Source organism: Stenella coeruleoalba (assembly GCF_951394435.1).
Source record: "Stenella coeruleoalba genome assembly, chromosome: 11".
In the NCBI taxonomy this organism is placed as follows: Eukaryota; Metazoa; Chordata; class Mammalia; order Artiodactyla; family Delphinidae; genus Stenella; species Stenella coeruleoalba.
The window spans coordinates 41913558-41932336 of NC_137157.1; the positions used below are offsets into that span (position 1 = coordinate 41913558).

Below are 18779 nucleotides of genomic sequence, written 5' to 3' on the forward strand. Positions count from 1 at the left end.
AGTATATTTTAATGGCCCCTGACCTGGCCAGGAAGGCTAGGAAAACCATTCTACTTGGTACATTGTTTTGAAATTGTTGATGCAGTCTCCCACTAGAATTTAAGTTCCTCAGAAGCAGGAGTCATGCTGTTTTCACATTTATTTCCAGTGCTTGCTATTTAGTAGCTTAACAAACATACACCTAGTGAATTTAAAGTGTACACTTTATGGAAATTTTAGATTAAAATACCCTATTTGCCTCTATTTGGTTAGTGTCTTGTGGAGCAGAGAAACAAAGGTTTATTTCTTAAATAAACTTATATTTTTGTAGATTCGTGGTACTCTAAAGAGCTGGACCAAATTGTGGTGTGTGTTGAAACCTGGTGTGCTACTGATCTATAAAACCCAAAAAAATGGTCAATGGGTAGGAACAGTTCTTCTGAATGCCTGTGAGATCATTGAGCGTCCATCAAAAAAGGATGGCTTTTGTTTTAAACTTTTCCATCCTTTGGAGCAGTCCATTTGGGCAGTGAAGGTAAGTAAGCACTTGTTATATAGGTGAGAGGTAAAGATGACAATCTATAAGTAGAACTGAGATAAATCAATGAATGATTAATGATTGCTGTCCTCTGCCAGAACTTATAAATTTGTTTTTGTCTTCAATCACATTATTCCTCTTTCTGTTTCTACCCACGATGAAATGTGCACCAAAATGCTTAGTTTACCTTTAAGATCTAAGTTAAAAATTTCTCCAGAAAATGCTTCCCAATTTATATTGTACCTTATTATCTCTTGTCTGTAGGGATTGTTTGTACTGTTCTTTTACTTTGCAATTACCAGCTTTGCTTTGTAATATTGTATCCTGTTTACTGTGAGTGTTCTTCTCTTTATCAAATTGTCAGACTCCCTAGAACAGAAGCTGCCATTTATTTTGGTGGTCTTTCCTGTAGTGATGTAGATATGTGATAGGAAGCCTATAAGCAGAAGCAGTCCTACATATTTTTGAGAGGCAGCTTTCTTTGAAGATGGAGCTCTAATGCTTTTATAACTAAAAAGCATTACCGTGGTCACTCCTTGTTTTAAAAACAAACAAGAAAATAGAAATGCTCTATTTGATAGACTATTATACTAAGGAATTCTACAAACAGTAGACAGGCAGTACATGCTAACTGAATAAATGAGTCTAGCTTAAGTTTTTACAAAGCGATCATTGTTTTAGTTTCTAAAGTCAATTACACTTGAATAAAGGTTTTGGGACTCCTCCTTTAGGTAAACAACCTAATTGAGATTAGAACTAAATGTAGCTTCAGCTTTTTAATTTGTTGGGTATTGCTTAATTAGGCAATATACAGACACCTAGGAAAAGACCTGGGCTTTTAACCTTTATTTCAGTAGTGTGGAATCATAGCAGGAATAAATTTAGGATTACAGAGTTAGTTTTATTCTGAGATTATATACTTCCCACAGGGGAAAGAATTTAACCCATGAAACCTCTGGTATTTCTGTATCATGTCATTCTAAAGTGAAAAAAAATTACTTTCAAAATCTTTTATATGTATACTATTTATTCTTTACTACTATTTTTAGGCATTGTAAGAATTATAATGAATTTTAAAATCATTAAAAGATACTTATAATGTCAAGTTATTTCATTCCAGATATTGGTGGGAGGGAAATTTGTACAATTATATGAACATCAGAATATTCTTCACAAGCAAAACCTACTTAGGACATTGTTTAAGCAGCTTAAAAGTCAATGTCTATGCTTAGGAAAGAGTAATGTTTATAACTTTTTACTTTGAGTCAGAGACTCTTTTCAGCATGTTATATGGAATCTTTTTTTAATTCTCGTGCCTGTAAGGTACGAGATAAGGAGGATACAAATTTCCTGTAAGGAGGATACAAATATCCCCCATTGCCCAGATAAAGAGATTGAGGCCTAAAGAGGTTACTTAAGTAATTTTTCTAGTATGGAATCAAGATTGAAACCCAGGCAGTCTGACTCAAGGTCCTACTCTATACTGGTTCTAGGAACTAGACCATAAATTATAAAGCCATTTGAAAATACCCAAGGGATATTATAGGATTTGTTAAAATCGTATTGATTTGTTTCTACTTTTTTCACTTTAAATGTCCATCTTTACCTCCTAATGTTTATGCTTCTTAAAATCCATTTTATTCTTTGACAACTTAAAAAATTATTTTTCCCTGGACCTAGTAAAAATTCATTTCTCTTTTTCTTATAAGTTTCCAGCTGTTTCTTTAGGCTTCCAGAAATTTAGTATTTCTCATCTAATAGTTTCTGTAGTATGGAAATTCTCTGTTAAATTAAAATTTGGTCTCATATGGGAAATTTTAGGTTTCTCTTTAATATGTGAACAATATGCAGAGATAATGCTTAATGTTAACTATAAGTTCAGTTTTCTGGTAAGGAGGTAAATTTTGTGGAAGAGGAAAGCTTTCCTCAGTACTTAACATTTGCTTTCTTAAGAAGCATGAAATTAAAGCTTGTTTGTTTTTAAAAATTATAATCCATGCCTCACTTAGATTATTACAGATAATTATGAATAATATAAAGTTGAGATCTCATAATACTGTACACCATTTATTTTGTTTATTCTGCTTTTAAGGGTCCAAAAGGTGAAGCAGTTGGATCCATAACTCAGCCCTTACCTAGCAGTTATTTGATCATCCGAGCTACTTCAGAGTCAGATGGTAAATACAAAAGATGGATTGGATTTTGGTCCTTATTTTTAAGAGTCACTTAAAAATATACTATATACTTTTATAGATCTATACTTTTATAGATCACTGCATTTTCCTTTGGGAAATCTGCATTTAGTATGGAATTTGCAGCAGACGTATTATAATCATAAATTGCCTAGAACACTAAATATATCATCAACTTGGTTGACAAATGGGGAAATCTAATAGGAAGGAAGCATTATATAATTGAGTGATAAACTAGCAGCCTGGAGTTTTCTTCTTCATCCTTTATTGACATATTAACACCTTTTTGACTTGATTAGCATTCTCTGTGGTAACTCATTAAGTTTTGTCATTTTAGAAGTACATTTAATACTATTTATATTTTATCATTAAATATTAACATGACACTGTATACACTATTTTGCTTTTTTGCATAAGACGTTCAAACACAAACTTCTATTCTGTACTTCATTACTTAATATTTAATTCCTGAAACAAATATAGGGAGGGTATAATTTGTATGAAAGCAAGGTAACTTTAAAACTTTAATAATTGATAATGGATTTTTTCTTCACTTTTATGTTTTATAGTGTAGACTAGCTTAGCCTAGGGAATCATGTAACCTTCTAAACTTTACTTTCACTAGATGATGGTTTTTTAAATTAAAATATCATAGGCATGAGCTTTCATTATGAAAACGATTTATGTGGCTGATATTGCCACCATATCTTGAAACAAATGTATATGACTTTTAAGAGTAATTAACATTTTTTTTCTACTAGTACTTTTCTAAATTTTAATTTAAAAAAAATAAAGTTATTGGGGGGAGGGATAAATTGGGAGTTTGGGGATTGACATATACACACTATTATATTTACAATAGATACCAACAAGGACCTACTGCTGAGCGCTGTTGAGCACTGGGAACTCTGTTCAATATTGTGTAATAACCTAAATGGGAAAAAAAATTTCAGAAAGAATAGATATATGTATATGTATAACTGGATCACTTTGCTGTGCACCTGAAACACAACATTGTAAATCAACTATAGTCGAATATAAACAAAAATTAAAATACATAGAGTCAACCACACACACACAAAATTAAGTTATTAATGTTTCTACTAACTAATATGGCAGTTAATAACAGTATTAGACAGGCATTTTTCTGACTTAAAATTTTGGTGCTAAACCTGGGATAGATGTCCTGTCAACAACAAAATATTATTTTAGATAGTTTGTTTATAGTGGAAACATAATCCCTTAGGTATATTTCATGTACCTTTTTGGTACCTTCAGTTATTCTACATGTTAATGTTTGAAGCTTTTAAAAATAAAGTACATTTATTTTAGATTAGATGTATTTTCTAATGTATGTTAATGCTATTTATTTACCAGTGGTTTCTAGATATTTAGAATGTAAAAAGCACTTATTAAACTGAAAAATTGCATTAAGACATCCTGGCAGGATTTTATATTCTAATTAATTTTTACAGTGCATGTTTCTGAGAGAAATAATAGTATGTTTAAAAGTTAACAGTGTTAAATTAAGATGGATGCTAGTTTTTCTAGTTTCTTGAATTATACTATTTATGAATCTGTCTTTTTCTAGGAAGGTGCTGGATGGATGCTTTGGAGTTGGCTTTGAAATGTTCTAGTCTTCTTAAACGTACAATGATCAGGGAGGGAAAGGAACATGACCTGAGCATCTCATCAGAGAGCACACATGTGACTTTGTATGGCTTATTACGTGCTAACAGTCTCCACAGTGGTGATAACTTCCAGTAAGTAGATATTGCCACTAATTTGGTGATTATTTTCGAGACTGTGTTATTCACTAGGTTAGTTGGCAGGCCTAGAATTTTTGTATTGTATCTAGGATTGAAACTTAGCTGTCTTTAAACCCCTATGGCCTGGTTTAAAATTTGTTGAGTTGCTCTGGTGAGGTGTAGAGAGTTATTTCCTTGATTCCAGCTAATATGAATTACTTGTTCTTTCCTAAATACAACCATGCTAACTACCTTGTCTTTGTGCCTGGTGTTCCATCAATTAAGAATGACGTCTAGTCCTCCTTGCTCTTTTCTTCCGTCATACTCCTGTGTTCTTCAAGGCCAATCTCAATCTCAAATATTATATCATATGTGAAGCCTTTCTTTGCCTCATAAAAATGAGATGTAATCCGTCCTTCTACTGTTGTTCTATTAGCACTTTTTTGTTTTTTCTATAATGGACTTGACTTATTCTACCTGGTATTTGTGGAATTCTCCTATTATATTGTGTTTCAAATTGGGACTGTATCCTATTTGTGTTTTTTTTTTCCCCTGAAGCATTCATTGTAGTTAATACTAAAAAAAATTTTCTTCAAGGAAACGAAGGTTGAGGTTCAGATCTCTTCTGTTGCTTTGCAGGAAAAATAGACTTCCGCTTTTCCTGCCTGGCCCCAGCCCTCAGCTTTTCCTCCCTGGCCTCAGCCCTCAGCTTCTCTGCAGCCATTTATTTCTGTCAGCATTGATGTTACCCTCCTCAAAGTTAGACTGCTTCTCTCCTCGCTTCCCTGTAAGCGGAGCTGAACTTTTTTTTTTTTTTCCTATCCTTTTGTTTGACTCTTTTTCTTTACTCTCTTTTAAAACTGCCAAAAATAAATAAATAAATAAAACCACCATTACCTTATCTTTTACATCCTTTCTTTGCAGATCTATAATCTGGAGCTTTGTTTTATCCTAGTGTAGGAGTCTGATAGGATGAGGGGGAGGGAGGTGCACCTGATATAGGAATGGGTTTTTGTTGGGGCCTTTTCCCCTGGTATTATAGAATACCAGGTAATCCTTAAATGCTCTTATTTGGGGATCTTAAAATTCATCTGCTTCACGTATTTATTCATTAAAAAATTTTGAGTCTCTTTTCTGTGTAAGATACCATACACTTTTCTTTGTAATTCACCACATTGTGAATAGGAAAATGAATCAGATATGATCCTAAATTTGAATCCAGTATAACAGTTTACTAGCTATGTAATCCTAGAGAGATGTTTTGTTTTGTTTTGCTTGAAAGCGATAAAATGCCAGGCAACTATAAATAATAGGAAGAAAAGAATGACATAAACAACCAAAGGAGAGATGTCTTAGGGTAATATAGGATCAGGAGAATTTAGAGGGTGAAAACATAATATCCAGCTAGGGAATCAGGGAGAGGATCAATATAACAGATTTTACCATTAAGTAGAATCAACATATGAACACGTTCATTTGGATATATGACAGAAAATGAGCTAGGAACTGATGTTGCAGAGATGAGGAAGGATGGGAGCCTACCTTCGAGACTTAGAGTCTCCTTGGATGTAAGAGACAGGAAACGGGTAAAGTTAAAAAAAGATTACCAAGTTTTAAGCCTGAGTAACTGGGAAGATGATAAAAAATTTTTAAAAGGACCATATTTGGGAGATAATATATTAAATATTGGATATGTTGAGGATGCAGTGGTCCCAGTATATATAGATGTGGTCAACCAAGCGTTTAAAAACATGAGTCTGAAGCTTATTCTTGCATGCATGGGAAATCATCAAACAGAAATCATCAAATAGAAATGATGAAGTCTTGAAACTGGACAGGTTGCCAAAGGGGAGAGAGGATAAAACAAAATAAAAGAGAAAATAAAAAACAGATTGTGAGGGATTAAGGAGAGACTAGATGGTAAGAAAGCAAAGACAGCAATATATGATTGTAAAGGAGAAAAAAGAAAATAAGTATTCTAAAAAATGAATTTCTGTTAGAAGTTGTCTGATTAAAATCCAAACATAAGAAGATTTTGGAAAAATAGAGACTAAAAGAGAATCAAATAGGACTACTCTGTTAAACTTATCTCAGCATTGTTAAAATGTCAATTACTATATATAACGGCACCATGTATTCTTTTGTAAAGTACTTTACAAATTTTTTATACCAAACGAAGCCCACAGATACTTTCTTAAATGAGAAATTTCTAAAAAAATGTTTGATTCTGGAAGTGATTTTTTTAAAAAACTTGTTTCCTTTTTGTGCAGAATAGTAACCCTAGTCTTGTAAGTAAGAATAAGGTTGGGTATGGCAGCTTAACAATTTTAGGCCATAGGTTCATTTCCTTAAGCTGAAATTTCCATTTCCAGTTCTCCATAGAGTTTTTTTTTCAGGGTTAAGCCTATCCAGTTGTTTTTCTTTCTTTCTTTTGGCTCCGTTGGGTCTTCGTTGCTGTGCGTGGGCCTTCTCTGGTTGCGGTGAGCGGGGCCTACTCTTCATTGTGGTGCGCAGGCTTCTCATTTGGGTGGCCTCTCGTTGCGGAGCACAGGCTCTAGGTGCGCAGTCTTCAGTAGTTGCGGAGCGCAGGCTCTAGGGTGAAGGCTCAGTAGTTGTGGCACAGGGGCTCAGTAGTTGTGGCTCACGGGCTCTAGAATGCAGGCTCAGTAGTTGTGGTGCATAGGCTTCATTGCTCTGCGGCATGTGGGATCTTCCCGAACCAGGGATCAAACCCATGTCTCCTGCATTGACAGGCAGATTCCTAACCACTGTGCCACCAAGGAAGTCCTCAGTCCAGTATTAAATCGATATAATTACCTTATACATTTCTCCTTTTATTTTTGGACTTATTATGAGTGACTTTGGAGACCTTTACAGGTAGAAAGTCATAATTCATTTGCGTTCACTTGAGAATCTAGTGGTCTTGTCTTGAAGTTTTTCTTTAGACCAGAAGTGATAGGTTGATTCAAGTGATGATGTTTGTAAAACTAAGGAAAAAATCTAGCAAGAAATAGTATAAAATTTTGCTTTTGGAAAATTTTAGACCTAAAGGATAGAGAAGCAAAGAGCTCAGAGTGTCATCTTTTAGCATTTTCCAGGTTTTAATTTAATTTCTCTGTGCCTCCATTTTTTAATCTGTGAAGTGAGAGTAATGATTTTACTTTTAGGGCTATTTTATGATTAAATGAGTTAAACTATATAAAACACTTAGAATGGTACCCTTCACATAGTAAATTCTCAGTAAGTGTTACATATCCTTCTTATTTATAAATTAAATATTCTTAACCTCCTTTATCCTTCCTCCTAATAATTCTTTCTCTTAAGGTTAAATGATAGTGAAATTGAACGGCAGCATTTTAAGGACCAAGATATGTATTCTGATAAATCTGATAAAGAAAATGATCAAGAGCATGATGAGTCTGACAATGAGGTGATGGGGAAAAGTGAAGAAAGTGACACAGATACATCAGAAAGGCAAGATGACTCATACATTGAACCTGAGCCTGTTGAGCCTTTAAAGGAGACTACCTACACTGAACAGAGCCATGAAGAACTCGGAGAGGTAACAGTCTGTGATTTTCAGAGATTTTGGTTTTCTAATGCTTGGAAATTTACAGATGAAATTGAAGATATTTGTATGACCTATTTCTTCTTTTCCTGAAAGAGAATAGTATTTATATAATACCTATTTTATTTTAAAAGTTGCATACATATGAATATATCAAGATTTATAAACAATTAAACACATATACTGGCACAAATACCAATATATTCTATTAAATTTAGAGTTTACATCTTCAGGTTTGCTTTTGAAATAAAATACTCCTTGATGTTATTGCCAGGTACAAAGTAAATTGTAGGGAAACATGAATTTATAACTTTCTTGTTATTGCTAATGCATAGAAGTAAACATAGTATAAAATAATAGAGTATAATGTTTTTTTGTAATGGATTCTTTGTATATATCATTCACTTTATTTAGTGTCTCTTGCGACTGCCCTTTTACTAAATTTTATAGGTGTTGACTTATTACCTAATGGGTTATTTTCACATTTTAAGATTGCTTGGAATAGTCTTAGAGAAGATTCATATTTTCAGTATGAGCTGTCTTATCTACATATTTATGTGTCTGAAATAAATATAGTATTTCAGTATTTTTTGTTAATTGCTAAAGGCAGGTGAGGCTTCTCAAACAGAAACTGTGTCAGAAGAAAACAAAAGCCTTATCTGGACACTACTGAAACAAGTCCGTCCTGGCATGGACCTATCCAGGGTGGTTCTGCCTACATTTATTTTGGAACCCCGTTCTTTCCTGGATAAACTTTCAGATTACTACTATCATGCAGATTTCCTATCTGAGTAAGTAAATTCTCATTTCTTAAAATAAAAGATACTTCATGGTTTTCGAGTATTTTCAGAGTGCTGATTTCAGTGGTAATGCTGTACCAAAATCAGGCTCAAATGAGATGCCACTCTCTCTTCTCCACCACTTCTGTGGTTGACCTTAATAAGAAGCAGGTTTAATACTTTGCTGTAATGTTTCCATTTATGAGGTCAAATGGAGAAATCACAAGCTTGAGGAAGACAGGAATTCTGCCCCTGCCTTGACAGCACTGCCATCACAGGCTCCCTGACCTGTGCATTGACCTAACACAGGGAGAGCTGGTTGGCATTCTTGGTTCTCCCCCACCTAAGTCCTCTTTCAGGTCCCATCCTGGGGCTTCTGCTTTTGTTTGTGCTTATTCTCTCTGCATGCAGTGAGGCATGTGCAGCTTATCACAACGGGAACATCCTACTAACTGCTGGCACATGGCATAAATCCCCACTCTCACCTTTGCTTTTCTTCCTGCCAGCTGATCCTGGGAGTAATTCTGAAGAAGGCAGGCATGAGGGAGGTGGAGGAGGAGCTGCCTACCTCTTTCCCAGCAGTTTCTTGGACAATCATACTTTTCCAAGTTTCACTTGCTGCCCCCATTCCAGCAGCAGTTTCAAGGCACTGTGTTTTCTAAGATACTAGGTTCTGGCCCTGTGACCTGATTTTTAGATTCTGCATTAATACCTGTATTCAGTTTATTCATTGCATTATTAGTCTATTAGTTGCATTAATGAACATTGCAAAAAAAAGAAAAAAGAAGCTGATTCAAAGGATAATTCGTAAACTGTGGGAGATTTTTGCAAATTAAGTCATAAATGAAGTGTTAAGCTCCCTAAAATAAAAAGGGCTCTTTTTATTTTAGTGAATGAAAAGAAATTCTTAGTGAATGAAAAAAAACAAGCTGATTCAAAGGATAATTCGTAAACTGGGGGAGATTTTTGCAAATTAAGTCATAAATGAACTGTTAAGCTCCCTAAAATAAAAAGGGCTCTTTTTATTTTAGTGAATGAAAAGAAATCCTATGAAAAGAAATTCTTAGTGAATGAAAATGATCAATAACCTAATAGAAAAAGAAGTGGAGGAAATGACCAAGCAGTTTAAAAATGAAGTAATAAAAATAGTCCTTAAGGGCTTCCCTGGTGGCACAGTGGTTGAGAGTACGCCTGCCGATGCAGGGGACACAGGTTTGTGCCCCGGTCTGGGAAGATCCCACATGCCACAGAGCAGCTGGGCCTGTGAGCCATGGCTGCTGAGCCTGCGCGTCCGGAGCCTGTGCTCCGCAACGGGACAGGCCACAGCAGTGAGAGGCCCGCGTACAGCAAAAAAAAAAAAAAAAAAAAAAAAAAGTCCTTAAACATGTAAACTTCACTTAAAATAAGAAAAGTGCAAATTCAAACCATAATAAGATCTATTTTCCATCCATCACTTTGACCAAAAATCTAGATGCTTTTATACCCCAGTTCTGCTTCCTTTTATCTATCTAGAAATGTATTTCCCTCAGAATATGAGGCAGGTTCCTATGAATCACAGTAAGATCTTGAGAGATGACCATTTTCCCAAATTAAAAGGTTGCACTTCTGGCAACACACACTGTTGCCAAGGTTGTGTGGCACTCATAGACTGCTGTTGGGTCATACAAACTAGCACAGTGCATTAGAAAGGCATCTGGCAGTATCTACCAAAATTATAAATGTATTCAATCCTTTGATCCAGTAATTCTGCTTCTGGGAATATCTCCTACAGATACAACTCCACATGTACAAAATGACATAGATACAAAATTGTTGCAGCATGGTTTGGAACAGCAAAAGGTTAGATAACTCAAGTGTCCAGCCACAGTTGACTGGTTAAGTAATGTATGGTACATCCACACTAAGGAAGAACTCTATAAACTGATTTGGAGGGATCTTCAGGAGTGTGTGTGTGTGTATGTAAAAAAGCAAGATACAGAAGAATGCATTTAGTTTGTTCCCCTTTTTTTTTAAGAAGAAGACTACATATTTGGGACTTCCCTGGTGGCACAGTGGTTAAGAATCCTCCTGCCAGTGCAGAGGATACGGGTTCGATCCCTGGTCCAGGAAGATCCCACATGCCGCAGAGCGACTAAGCCTGTGAGCCACAACTACTGAGCCTGCGCTCGAGAGCCCACGAGCCACAACTCCTGAGCCCCCATGCTGCAGCTACTGAAGTCCGTGTGCTTAAAGCCCATGCTCCGCAACAAGAGAAGCCATCACACTGAGAAGCCCACGCACCACAATGAAGACCCAACACAGCCAAAGAAAAAAAAGACTACATATTTATATTTGCTTCTTTATACTTGAAGAAAACTATATGAAAAGAAGCAACTAGGGACTTCCCTGGCAGTCCAGTGGTTAATACTCTGTGCTTCCACTGCAGGGTGCGCGGGTTAGATCCCTGGTTGATCCCTGGTCGGGGCACTAAGATCCCATATGCCACGTGGTGCGGCCAAAAAAAAAAAAAGAAGCAGCTAAAAGAAAAGGTTGCCTATGGGAGGTTAAGTAGGAAGAGTATGGAGAGATGGGGCAATAGCAAGACTGTGTACTTCTTTATATTGCTTTGAGTTTTGAACTGTGCATTCTACATACATGTAAAGCTGTAAATAAATTGTGTAGTAAAGAGAATTGAAACCAAGAAAAGAAGAGAGCAATCAGAGGGATGTTAACTCCCGAAAAGTTCAATATTTTCAACTTGGCACAGTTGTCGGCGAGCCTAGGCCTAGCCTCTTCCATCTCACACTTCATCTTCAAAAATCACCACATTGGACCTTCAGACATGCTTGAAGGGAGTAATATAAATAAATTGCCATATATACATATATATATACAAACTCAGAATTCACCTGAAAAACACAATCAGTGTTTTGCAATGTTCATAGAATTAGCAGAAGGGCAAGGGGACAGGTGAGTCATGGCTTTTGAAAATGCCTGTTTTAAAATGAAAATTATTCTTTGATTATCTGTTATATTTGTACAGTTAGCTCACTCTGGAAAATCAGTTGGTAGCACATAGGGGAGGTTGAAGACTAAAGATGGGGTTAAAAATGGGCAGAATAGTAACCAGATTATGAAAAGTGATTCTTGCAAACTGATTTATATGGTTGTTTTTGCCATCTATTTTGAAAATGAATTATGCTTTCCAGTCATATCTCATATTCAATTGTTGACTTGATTAATATGAGGGAGAATTTGTGATATGTTCTGTAAAATTTTTGCATATATCATTTTATTTTTTAGGGCTGCTCTTGAAGAAAATCCTTATTTCCGTTTGAAGAAAGTAGTAAAATGGTATTTGTCAGGATTCTATAAAAAGCCAAAGGTAATGTTTGTTTTACTTTCTATAGCCTTATATGTGTTCTTTATTCTTTATGTTATCTTTAGATTATTTATTAATAATTGCATTGCAGGGCCTCTTTCAGTTAGCAGAATTGCAAAATACTTGGTTATTTAGACCTGTATTATGATTGAAGTCATTTAATTTTATTTCATGTTACTACTGGGAAATTTTATAAGGATAGTTCCCAGATGATACAGTTAAGCCTATCTTGACTGGTTTAAGTTAGTACTTTGAATCTTCCATATTTATAATTTGAAACTTGTATGTTTTTTACTAGGGACTGAAGAAACCTTATAATCCTATACTTGGTGAGACTTTCCGTTGTTTGTGGATTCATCCCAGAACAAACAGCAAAACTTTTTATATTGCTGAACAGGTATTAGAAATCCATGTTATAGAAATAAAACTGATTTGGAAGTTATTCAGATTTTTTTATAGAAAATGTTAACTCAGTAAACTCACTGTTGATTATAACCTTTCTTACTAGCGAACATTTGGTAAGATTTTAACCTCTTGGTACTGACTACTAAATACCATACTCTTAAGCTACATACTCTCTTAGAGTCATGGAATCCTACGATAAAAAATAAATCTTTATTTTTATTGCTCTGCCCCCCCTCCTTTTTTTGGACCAAATACTTCAATGGTTCCCCAGTTCCTAAATCAAATTTACACCCATTTCTCTGACATTCAGGGTCCTCCATATCTTTCTAAATTTATCTCAAATTACATGCCTTTTTAAGCCCTCCACAGATTCACAATTAGGTAATCTGATATTGCACTTTTTGCCTCATTATTTTTAAATTTAATTCTCCCACCCTATTATATCTTCCCAGCTATTCTTCATCTAAACAAATCCTGACCTGCTTACCTTTCATATACAGAATGTAAGGAGGATGAGAGGACTATGTGTTATTTGAAAAACCTTCCTCTTCCCAAGAGATTTTGATATACTCCTCAGATTGAAACCACTTATCTGTATTAATTTTTTTTAATTAATGATTATACTGTCTTGTATTTTAGTTCACTATAATTCTTCACTAAGTTGAGAAGCTTGAGAAGCGTTTGATTTTAGTTTTGTCTCATTTCAAAAAACATGATGTATACATTTTGCAATATTAATTATTAAAATATTTGTTAAAGCTTTTGTTAGTTTCCTACGGTCTATTCAGTAATCTACATGAAGAATAGCCACTGTATTAGTTATTCATTGCTGTATAACAAATTCAAAACTTAACGGCTTAAGACAAAAAACATTTATTATCTCATGCAGTGATGTTCAGGAATCTGAGAACTGTTTAGCTGGGTGGTCTGGCTCGGGATCTCTCCTGAGGTTGAGGTCAAGATATCAGCCAGCTTTGCAATCATCTGAAGGCTTACCTGGGCTGGAGGATTCTGCTTCCAAGCTCATCACATGGCTTTTGACAAGAGTACTCAGTTCCTTGTCACATGGGCCTCTCCATAGAGTTGTTCATAACATGGAAGCTGGCCTTTCAGAGCTAATGATCTTCGAGAGAGAGACACACACACACCAAGGTACATGCTGCATTATAACCTAATTTCAGAAGTGATATACTATTACTTCCACACAAACTAACTTTGGTACAGTGTAAGAGAAGCTCACCTTAACGGTGTGAATACCAGGAGGTGGGTTTCCTTCAGATACATCTTGGAGATTGGTTACTATAATCATCAATATTTAATTTTACTACTTACCAAATGTTTCTTTTAATTCATTATTAGAGTATGCTTTTAAGACTTGAACTTTTGATAATATCACAATAATATGCTTATATTATTATATTTTAATGTATTTTTCCTGTATTCAATAGGTGTCCCATCATCCACCAATATCTGCCTTTTATGTTAGTAACCGAAAAGATGGATTTTGCCTTAGTGGTAGTATCCTGGCTAAGTCCAAGTTCTATGGTGAGTTTACCCGTGTCTCAATCTATATGCTTTTCTGGAAGGTAGTATTTCCTGGTGAGCTTTTATACAGACAATGTCTTGGGCTGTTTTCAGCCAGGAATTTATAGGTCATTTTACCATTTTTACTTGGGTAATGACCTTTCTTTTTCTGTTGTTTTTCTTTGCTCATTCATAAATAGAGATATGACTCATGTTATGTAAGTGTTCATCACGTACGTGTAAATTTACCACAAGTACCACTTATCAAAAGACAGAATAATGATTGCCCACTACAGCTAACCATTTTAGGCCATAATGTTTTGTTTTGTTTTAGTCTTTGAAAAGAGGAGAAAGCATCCAAATACAGTTAGAATACTTAGTCCAGGGTCAGTCAGTAATGATATTTAACCTTGGATCAAGTAACATACTAACAAAAACTTTTTTAAGTACAAGGGAAAATAAATATGTATAGTAGGAAACCTTAATCTAAAATCTGTGACAATTCAAACAAACAAATCATCCCTTGATGCTTGCTTTGTTTGGGTTTTGGGTTTGATTTTTTTGCCTAGTTTTATCTTTTGCTTGTTTCAGAGGGTGATCATTTTCTTCTGAAGGTTACGTATATTTGGGTTATTCCCTCCCCACTGAACCCTCTATCCCTCCATGCCCCTACCCTGACTATAGTTTAAATGGCTTTAGTGAATATGTGTTCTACCCTTGTAGAATTTTTATTGAATACCAGGTACATAGCTCACTTTCTGCAATTACTTCAGCAGCTGGCCTTCTTTTTTCTATGTTATAGTACATACAGTTGTGTATATCAGAACTATCTGTTCCTTTATAATTTGAAAGAATTTACTAAATTCAAACTTTGTAGGGACAATTTTTTGGTAACTTCCTCATTTCTTCTTTGGTTATTGACTTGCCCATATAGAAACTTCTTGCTAGGAGAGTTTGATAGTTTATATTGTTTTAGGAATTAGTTCATTTTCTTGAATCTAAATTAAGTTAAATTTAATGACATCTGGGTAGAGTATATTCCTCTTAACAAGTAGTCTCTTGACTTTTTTTTTTTTTTTTTTTTTTTTTTTTTTGCGGTACGCGGGCCTCTCACCGCTGTGGCCTCTCCCGCTGCGGAGCACAGGCTCCGGACGCGCAGGCTCAGCGGCCACGGCCCACGGGCCCAGCCACTCCGCGGCACGTGGGATCCTTCCGGACCGGGGCACGAACCCGCGTCCCCTGCATTGGCAGGCGGACTCTCAACCACTGCGCCACCAGGGAAGCCCTCTCTTGACATTTTGATGTACTAAATTATCAGTTTTTCCTTTGCTGGTTTTTGCTTTTGGTGTCACAATTAGAAAACCCTTTCTCTCTTCAGCTTATATAATAAGTTGCTCACATGTTCTCATATTTTTATGCTTTCACTGCTCTTTAGTTTGCCTGAAATTTATTTCTTTGTATATAGTGTGTATGAAGTGAAGCAAGAGCACAACTTTCTCTTCCCAAAAGCCAATAAATTTTCTCAGTATTTGGTTTATTTATCACTGGTTTTTAATGCCATTATTTTCTATTTCAAGGGCTATCTTCTTGGATCTATGGATCTGTTTTTTCTTGTACCACTAGTCTTTGCCCTAAGAACCATTCATTTTTAAATGGCTTTCTGATATTCTGCAGAGCAGATAAAATATAGGTACTTAGTCACTTTGCTATGGGTTGAATAATTTATCATCATTTGGGAGAACTGCTCTTGTTTTTCAAACGGTATGCATAAACCATCAATTTCATAATCAGAGTATCAGTTAAAATTTTGGAGTCCTGAATCCCAATCTTGACTTACCAAATCAAAATCACTGGGCTCAAGTATATTCTTTTTTAATATAAATTTATTTATATTATTTTATTTTTGGTTGCGTTGGGTCTTTGTTGCTGTGCGCGGGGCTTTTCTCTAGTTTGGCGAGCGGGGGCTACTCTTTGTTGTGACGCGTGGGCTTCTCACTGTGGTGGCCTCTCTTGTTGCATAGCACGGACTCTGGGCACACGGGCTTCAGCAGTTGCAGCACACGGGCTCAGTAGTTATGGCTCGTGGGCTCCAGAGCGCAGGCTCAGTAGTTGTGGTGCATGGGCTTAGTTGCTCTGCGGTATGTGGGATCTTCCCAGACCAGGGCTCGAACCCCTGTCCCCTGTATTGGCAGGCAGATTCTTAACCACTGTGCCACCAGGGAAGCCCAAGAATATACATTTTTACAATCTCCTCAGGTAATTCTAATGTGCAGTAAAATCTGAAATGGCTTATGATATAATGTTAAGTGAAAAGCAGAGTACATATATGCTCTGAGTCAACTCTGCTTTAAAACATGTATACATTCATATATAGGAAAAAAAGATGCAAGGAATTATATCAAGATTTCATGATTAACCTGAATGATGGAATTATGGGTAATTATCGTTGGATTTTTCAACTTTCCCACAAAGAGCAAGTATTTCCTTTAAAATAAGAGAACATTCAGTTATTTTAAGATATAGTATGGTTATGAATACTATATAATAAGAGAGAAATGATTTTAAGAGAGAAATGTGTTACGAATGTATGTGAACAACAGTGTCTGAATAAGGTCCTACTAGACCAGTCCTTCTCCTCTGGACATCTGGCCCTAATACCGAAAGCAGCTATTAATACGTGAAAACATTCAAGAGAGCAATTGCAGGCCAATTTAGTGGAAAGTCCACAGTCATACAACAGAAATTATACAGAATGAACCCTCATTTCCGTGACTTTCAGCCTCAGGTCAGGTACAGTTAGCAGGGTAAACTGGTGGAAACATTGCAGCCTTTCTGACCTGGGGAACCAAACACTAAATTTGGAGAAACTGTGGCCACTGGACAGAGAACAGGAACCTGAAAAGTAAAAGAGCCAGAGAGGGGATCCTGAATTCTCTCTGCCTACCTCTCTGGCTAAATCCAGAACAAAACTGCCACCCAAAAAAAAAAACCAAAGTTCGTAATTTGAGTCCAATCGAATAATTGCATGCTAAGACAAAAGAACAACTTTCATTGGAGAAAAATAATAGAATTCAGAGTCTCTACAACTCAACATTTATAATGTCCAGAATCGAATACAAAATTACCTAACTTAAAGACCCAGGAAAATGGAACATATTCTCAAAGGAAAAGAAAATCAACTGAGACAAACCCCAGGATATACTGTTGGAAGTAGCACACAAGGATTTTTAAGTGGCTAAAATAAGTGCCCTTAAATAAGTAAAAGAAAATACGGTCACAGTGAATGAAAAAATTGTACAGCTTAGAAGAAAAGTAGAAATAGATATATTTCAAAAATTAAATAGAAATTCTAGAACTGAAAAATTCAGTATTTTAAATTAAAAATTCATAGAGTGAACTTTACAGCAGAGTGGAGATAATAGAGAAGAAAATAAGTGAGCTTGTAAATAGATAAATAGAAATCCAATGTGGAAAACACAGAGAAAAATTATATTAAAAAATGAACAGAGCCTCAGATATCTGTTATATAATATCATGTGGTCTAACATACGTGTTACTGGAGTCCCAGAAGGGGAGAGAAAATGGAACAGGAAAATAATGAATTGATGATGCTCAACATCACTAATCATTAAAGAAATGCATATCAAAACTACAATGAGGTATCACCTCACACCAGTCAGAATGGCCTTCATCAAAAAATCTACAAACAATAAATGCTAGAGAGGGTGTGAAGAAAGGGAACCCTCTTGCACTGTTGGTGGGAATGTAAATTGATACAACCACTATGGAGAACAGTATGGTGGTTCCTTAAAAAACTAAAAATAGAACTACCGTACAACCCAGCAATCCCACTATTGGGCATATACCCTGAGAAAACCGTAATTCAAAAAGAGTCATGTACCACAATGTTCATTGCAGCTCTATTCACAATAGCCAGTACATGGAAGCAACCTAAGTGTCCATCGACAGATGAATGGGTATAGAAGATGTGGCACATATATACAATGGAATATTACTCAACCATAAAAAGAAACGAAACTGAGTTATTTGTAATGAGGTGGATGGACCTAGAGTATGTCATACAGAGTGAAGTAAGTCAGAAAGAGAAAAACAAATACCACATGCTAACACATATATATAGAATCTAAAAAAAAAAAAAAATTGGTTCTGAAGAAACTAGGGGCAGAACAGGAATAAAGACACAGATGTAGAGAATGGACTTGAGGACACAGGGAGGGGGAAGGGTAAGCTGGGACGAAGTGAGAGAGTGGCATGGACATATATACACTACCAAACGTAAAATAGATAGCTAGTGGGAAGCAGCCGCATAGCACAGGGAGATCAGCTCGATACTTTTTGACCACCTAGAGGGGTGGGATAGGGAGGGTGGGAAGGAGATGCAACAGGGAGGAGATATGGGGATATATGTATACGTATAGCTGATTCACTTTGTTATAAAGCAGGCACTAACACACCATTGTAAAGCAATTATACTCCAATAACGATGTTAAAAAAAATGAGTTGATGCAAAAGTTTTCCAAATATAACGAAAGGTATAAATTTACACATTCAAGATGCTCAAAGCATACCAAGCAGAATAAACATTAAGATGGCTAAACCAATGCATGCGGGATCTTGGTTCCCCAACCAGGGATCGAGCTCATGCCCCCTGTAGTGGAAGTGCA

General features: G+C 35.8%; 1 protein-coding gene across 5 annotated transcripts in view; it reads left to right on the forward strand.

Moving 5' to 3' along the window:
- OSBPL8 (oxysterol binding protein like 8) overlaps window positions 1-18779 on the forward strand; it is a 193730-nt gene that overhangs the window by 140732 nt on the left and 34219 nt on the right. For all 5 annotated transcript variants that reach the window (XM_079937597.1, XM_079937598.1, XM_079937599.1 and 2 more), the window contains 8 exons: window positions 311-514; window positions 2610-2694; window positions 4301-4472; window positions 7782-8019; window positions 8632-8816; window positions 12087-12168; window positions 12464-12562; window positions 14019-14115. In XM_079937597.1, the coding sequence (XP_079793723.1) occupies window positions 311-514; window positions 2610-2694; window positions 4301-4472; window positions 7782-8019; window positions 8632-8816; window positions 12087-12168; window positions 12464-12562; window positions 14019-14115 (1162 nt within the window). The remainder of the gene's footprint in view (window positions 1-310; window positions 515-2609; window positions 2695-4300; window positions 4473-7781; window positions 8020-8631; window positions 8817-12086; window positions 12169-12463; window positions 12563-14018; window positions 14116-18779) is intronic.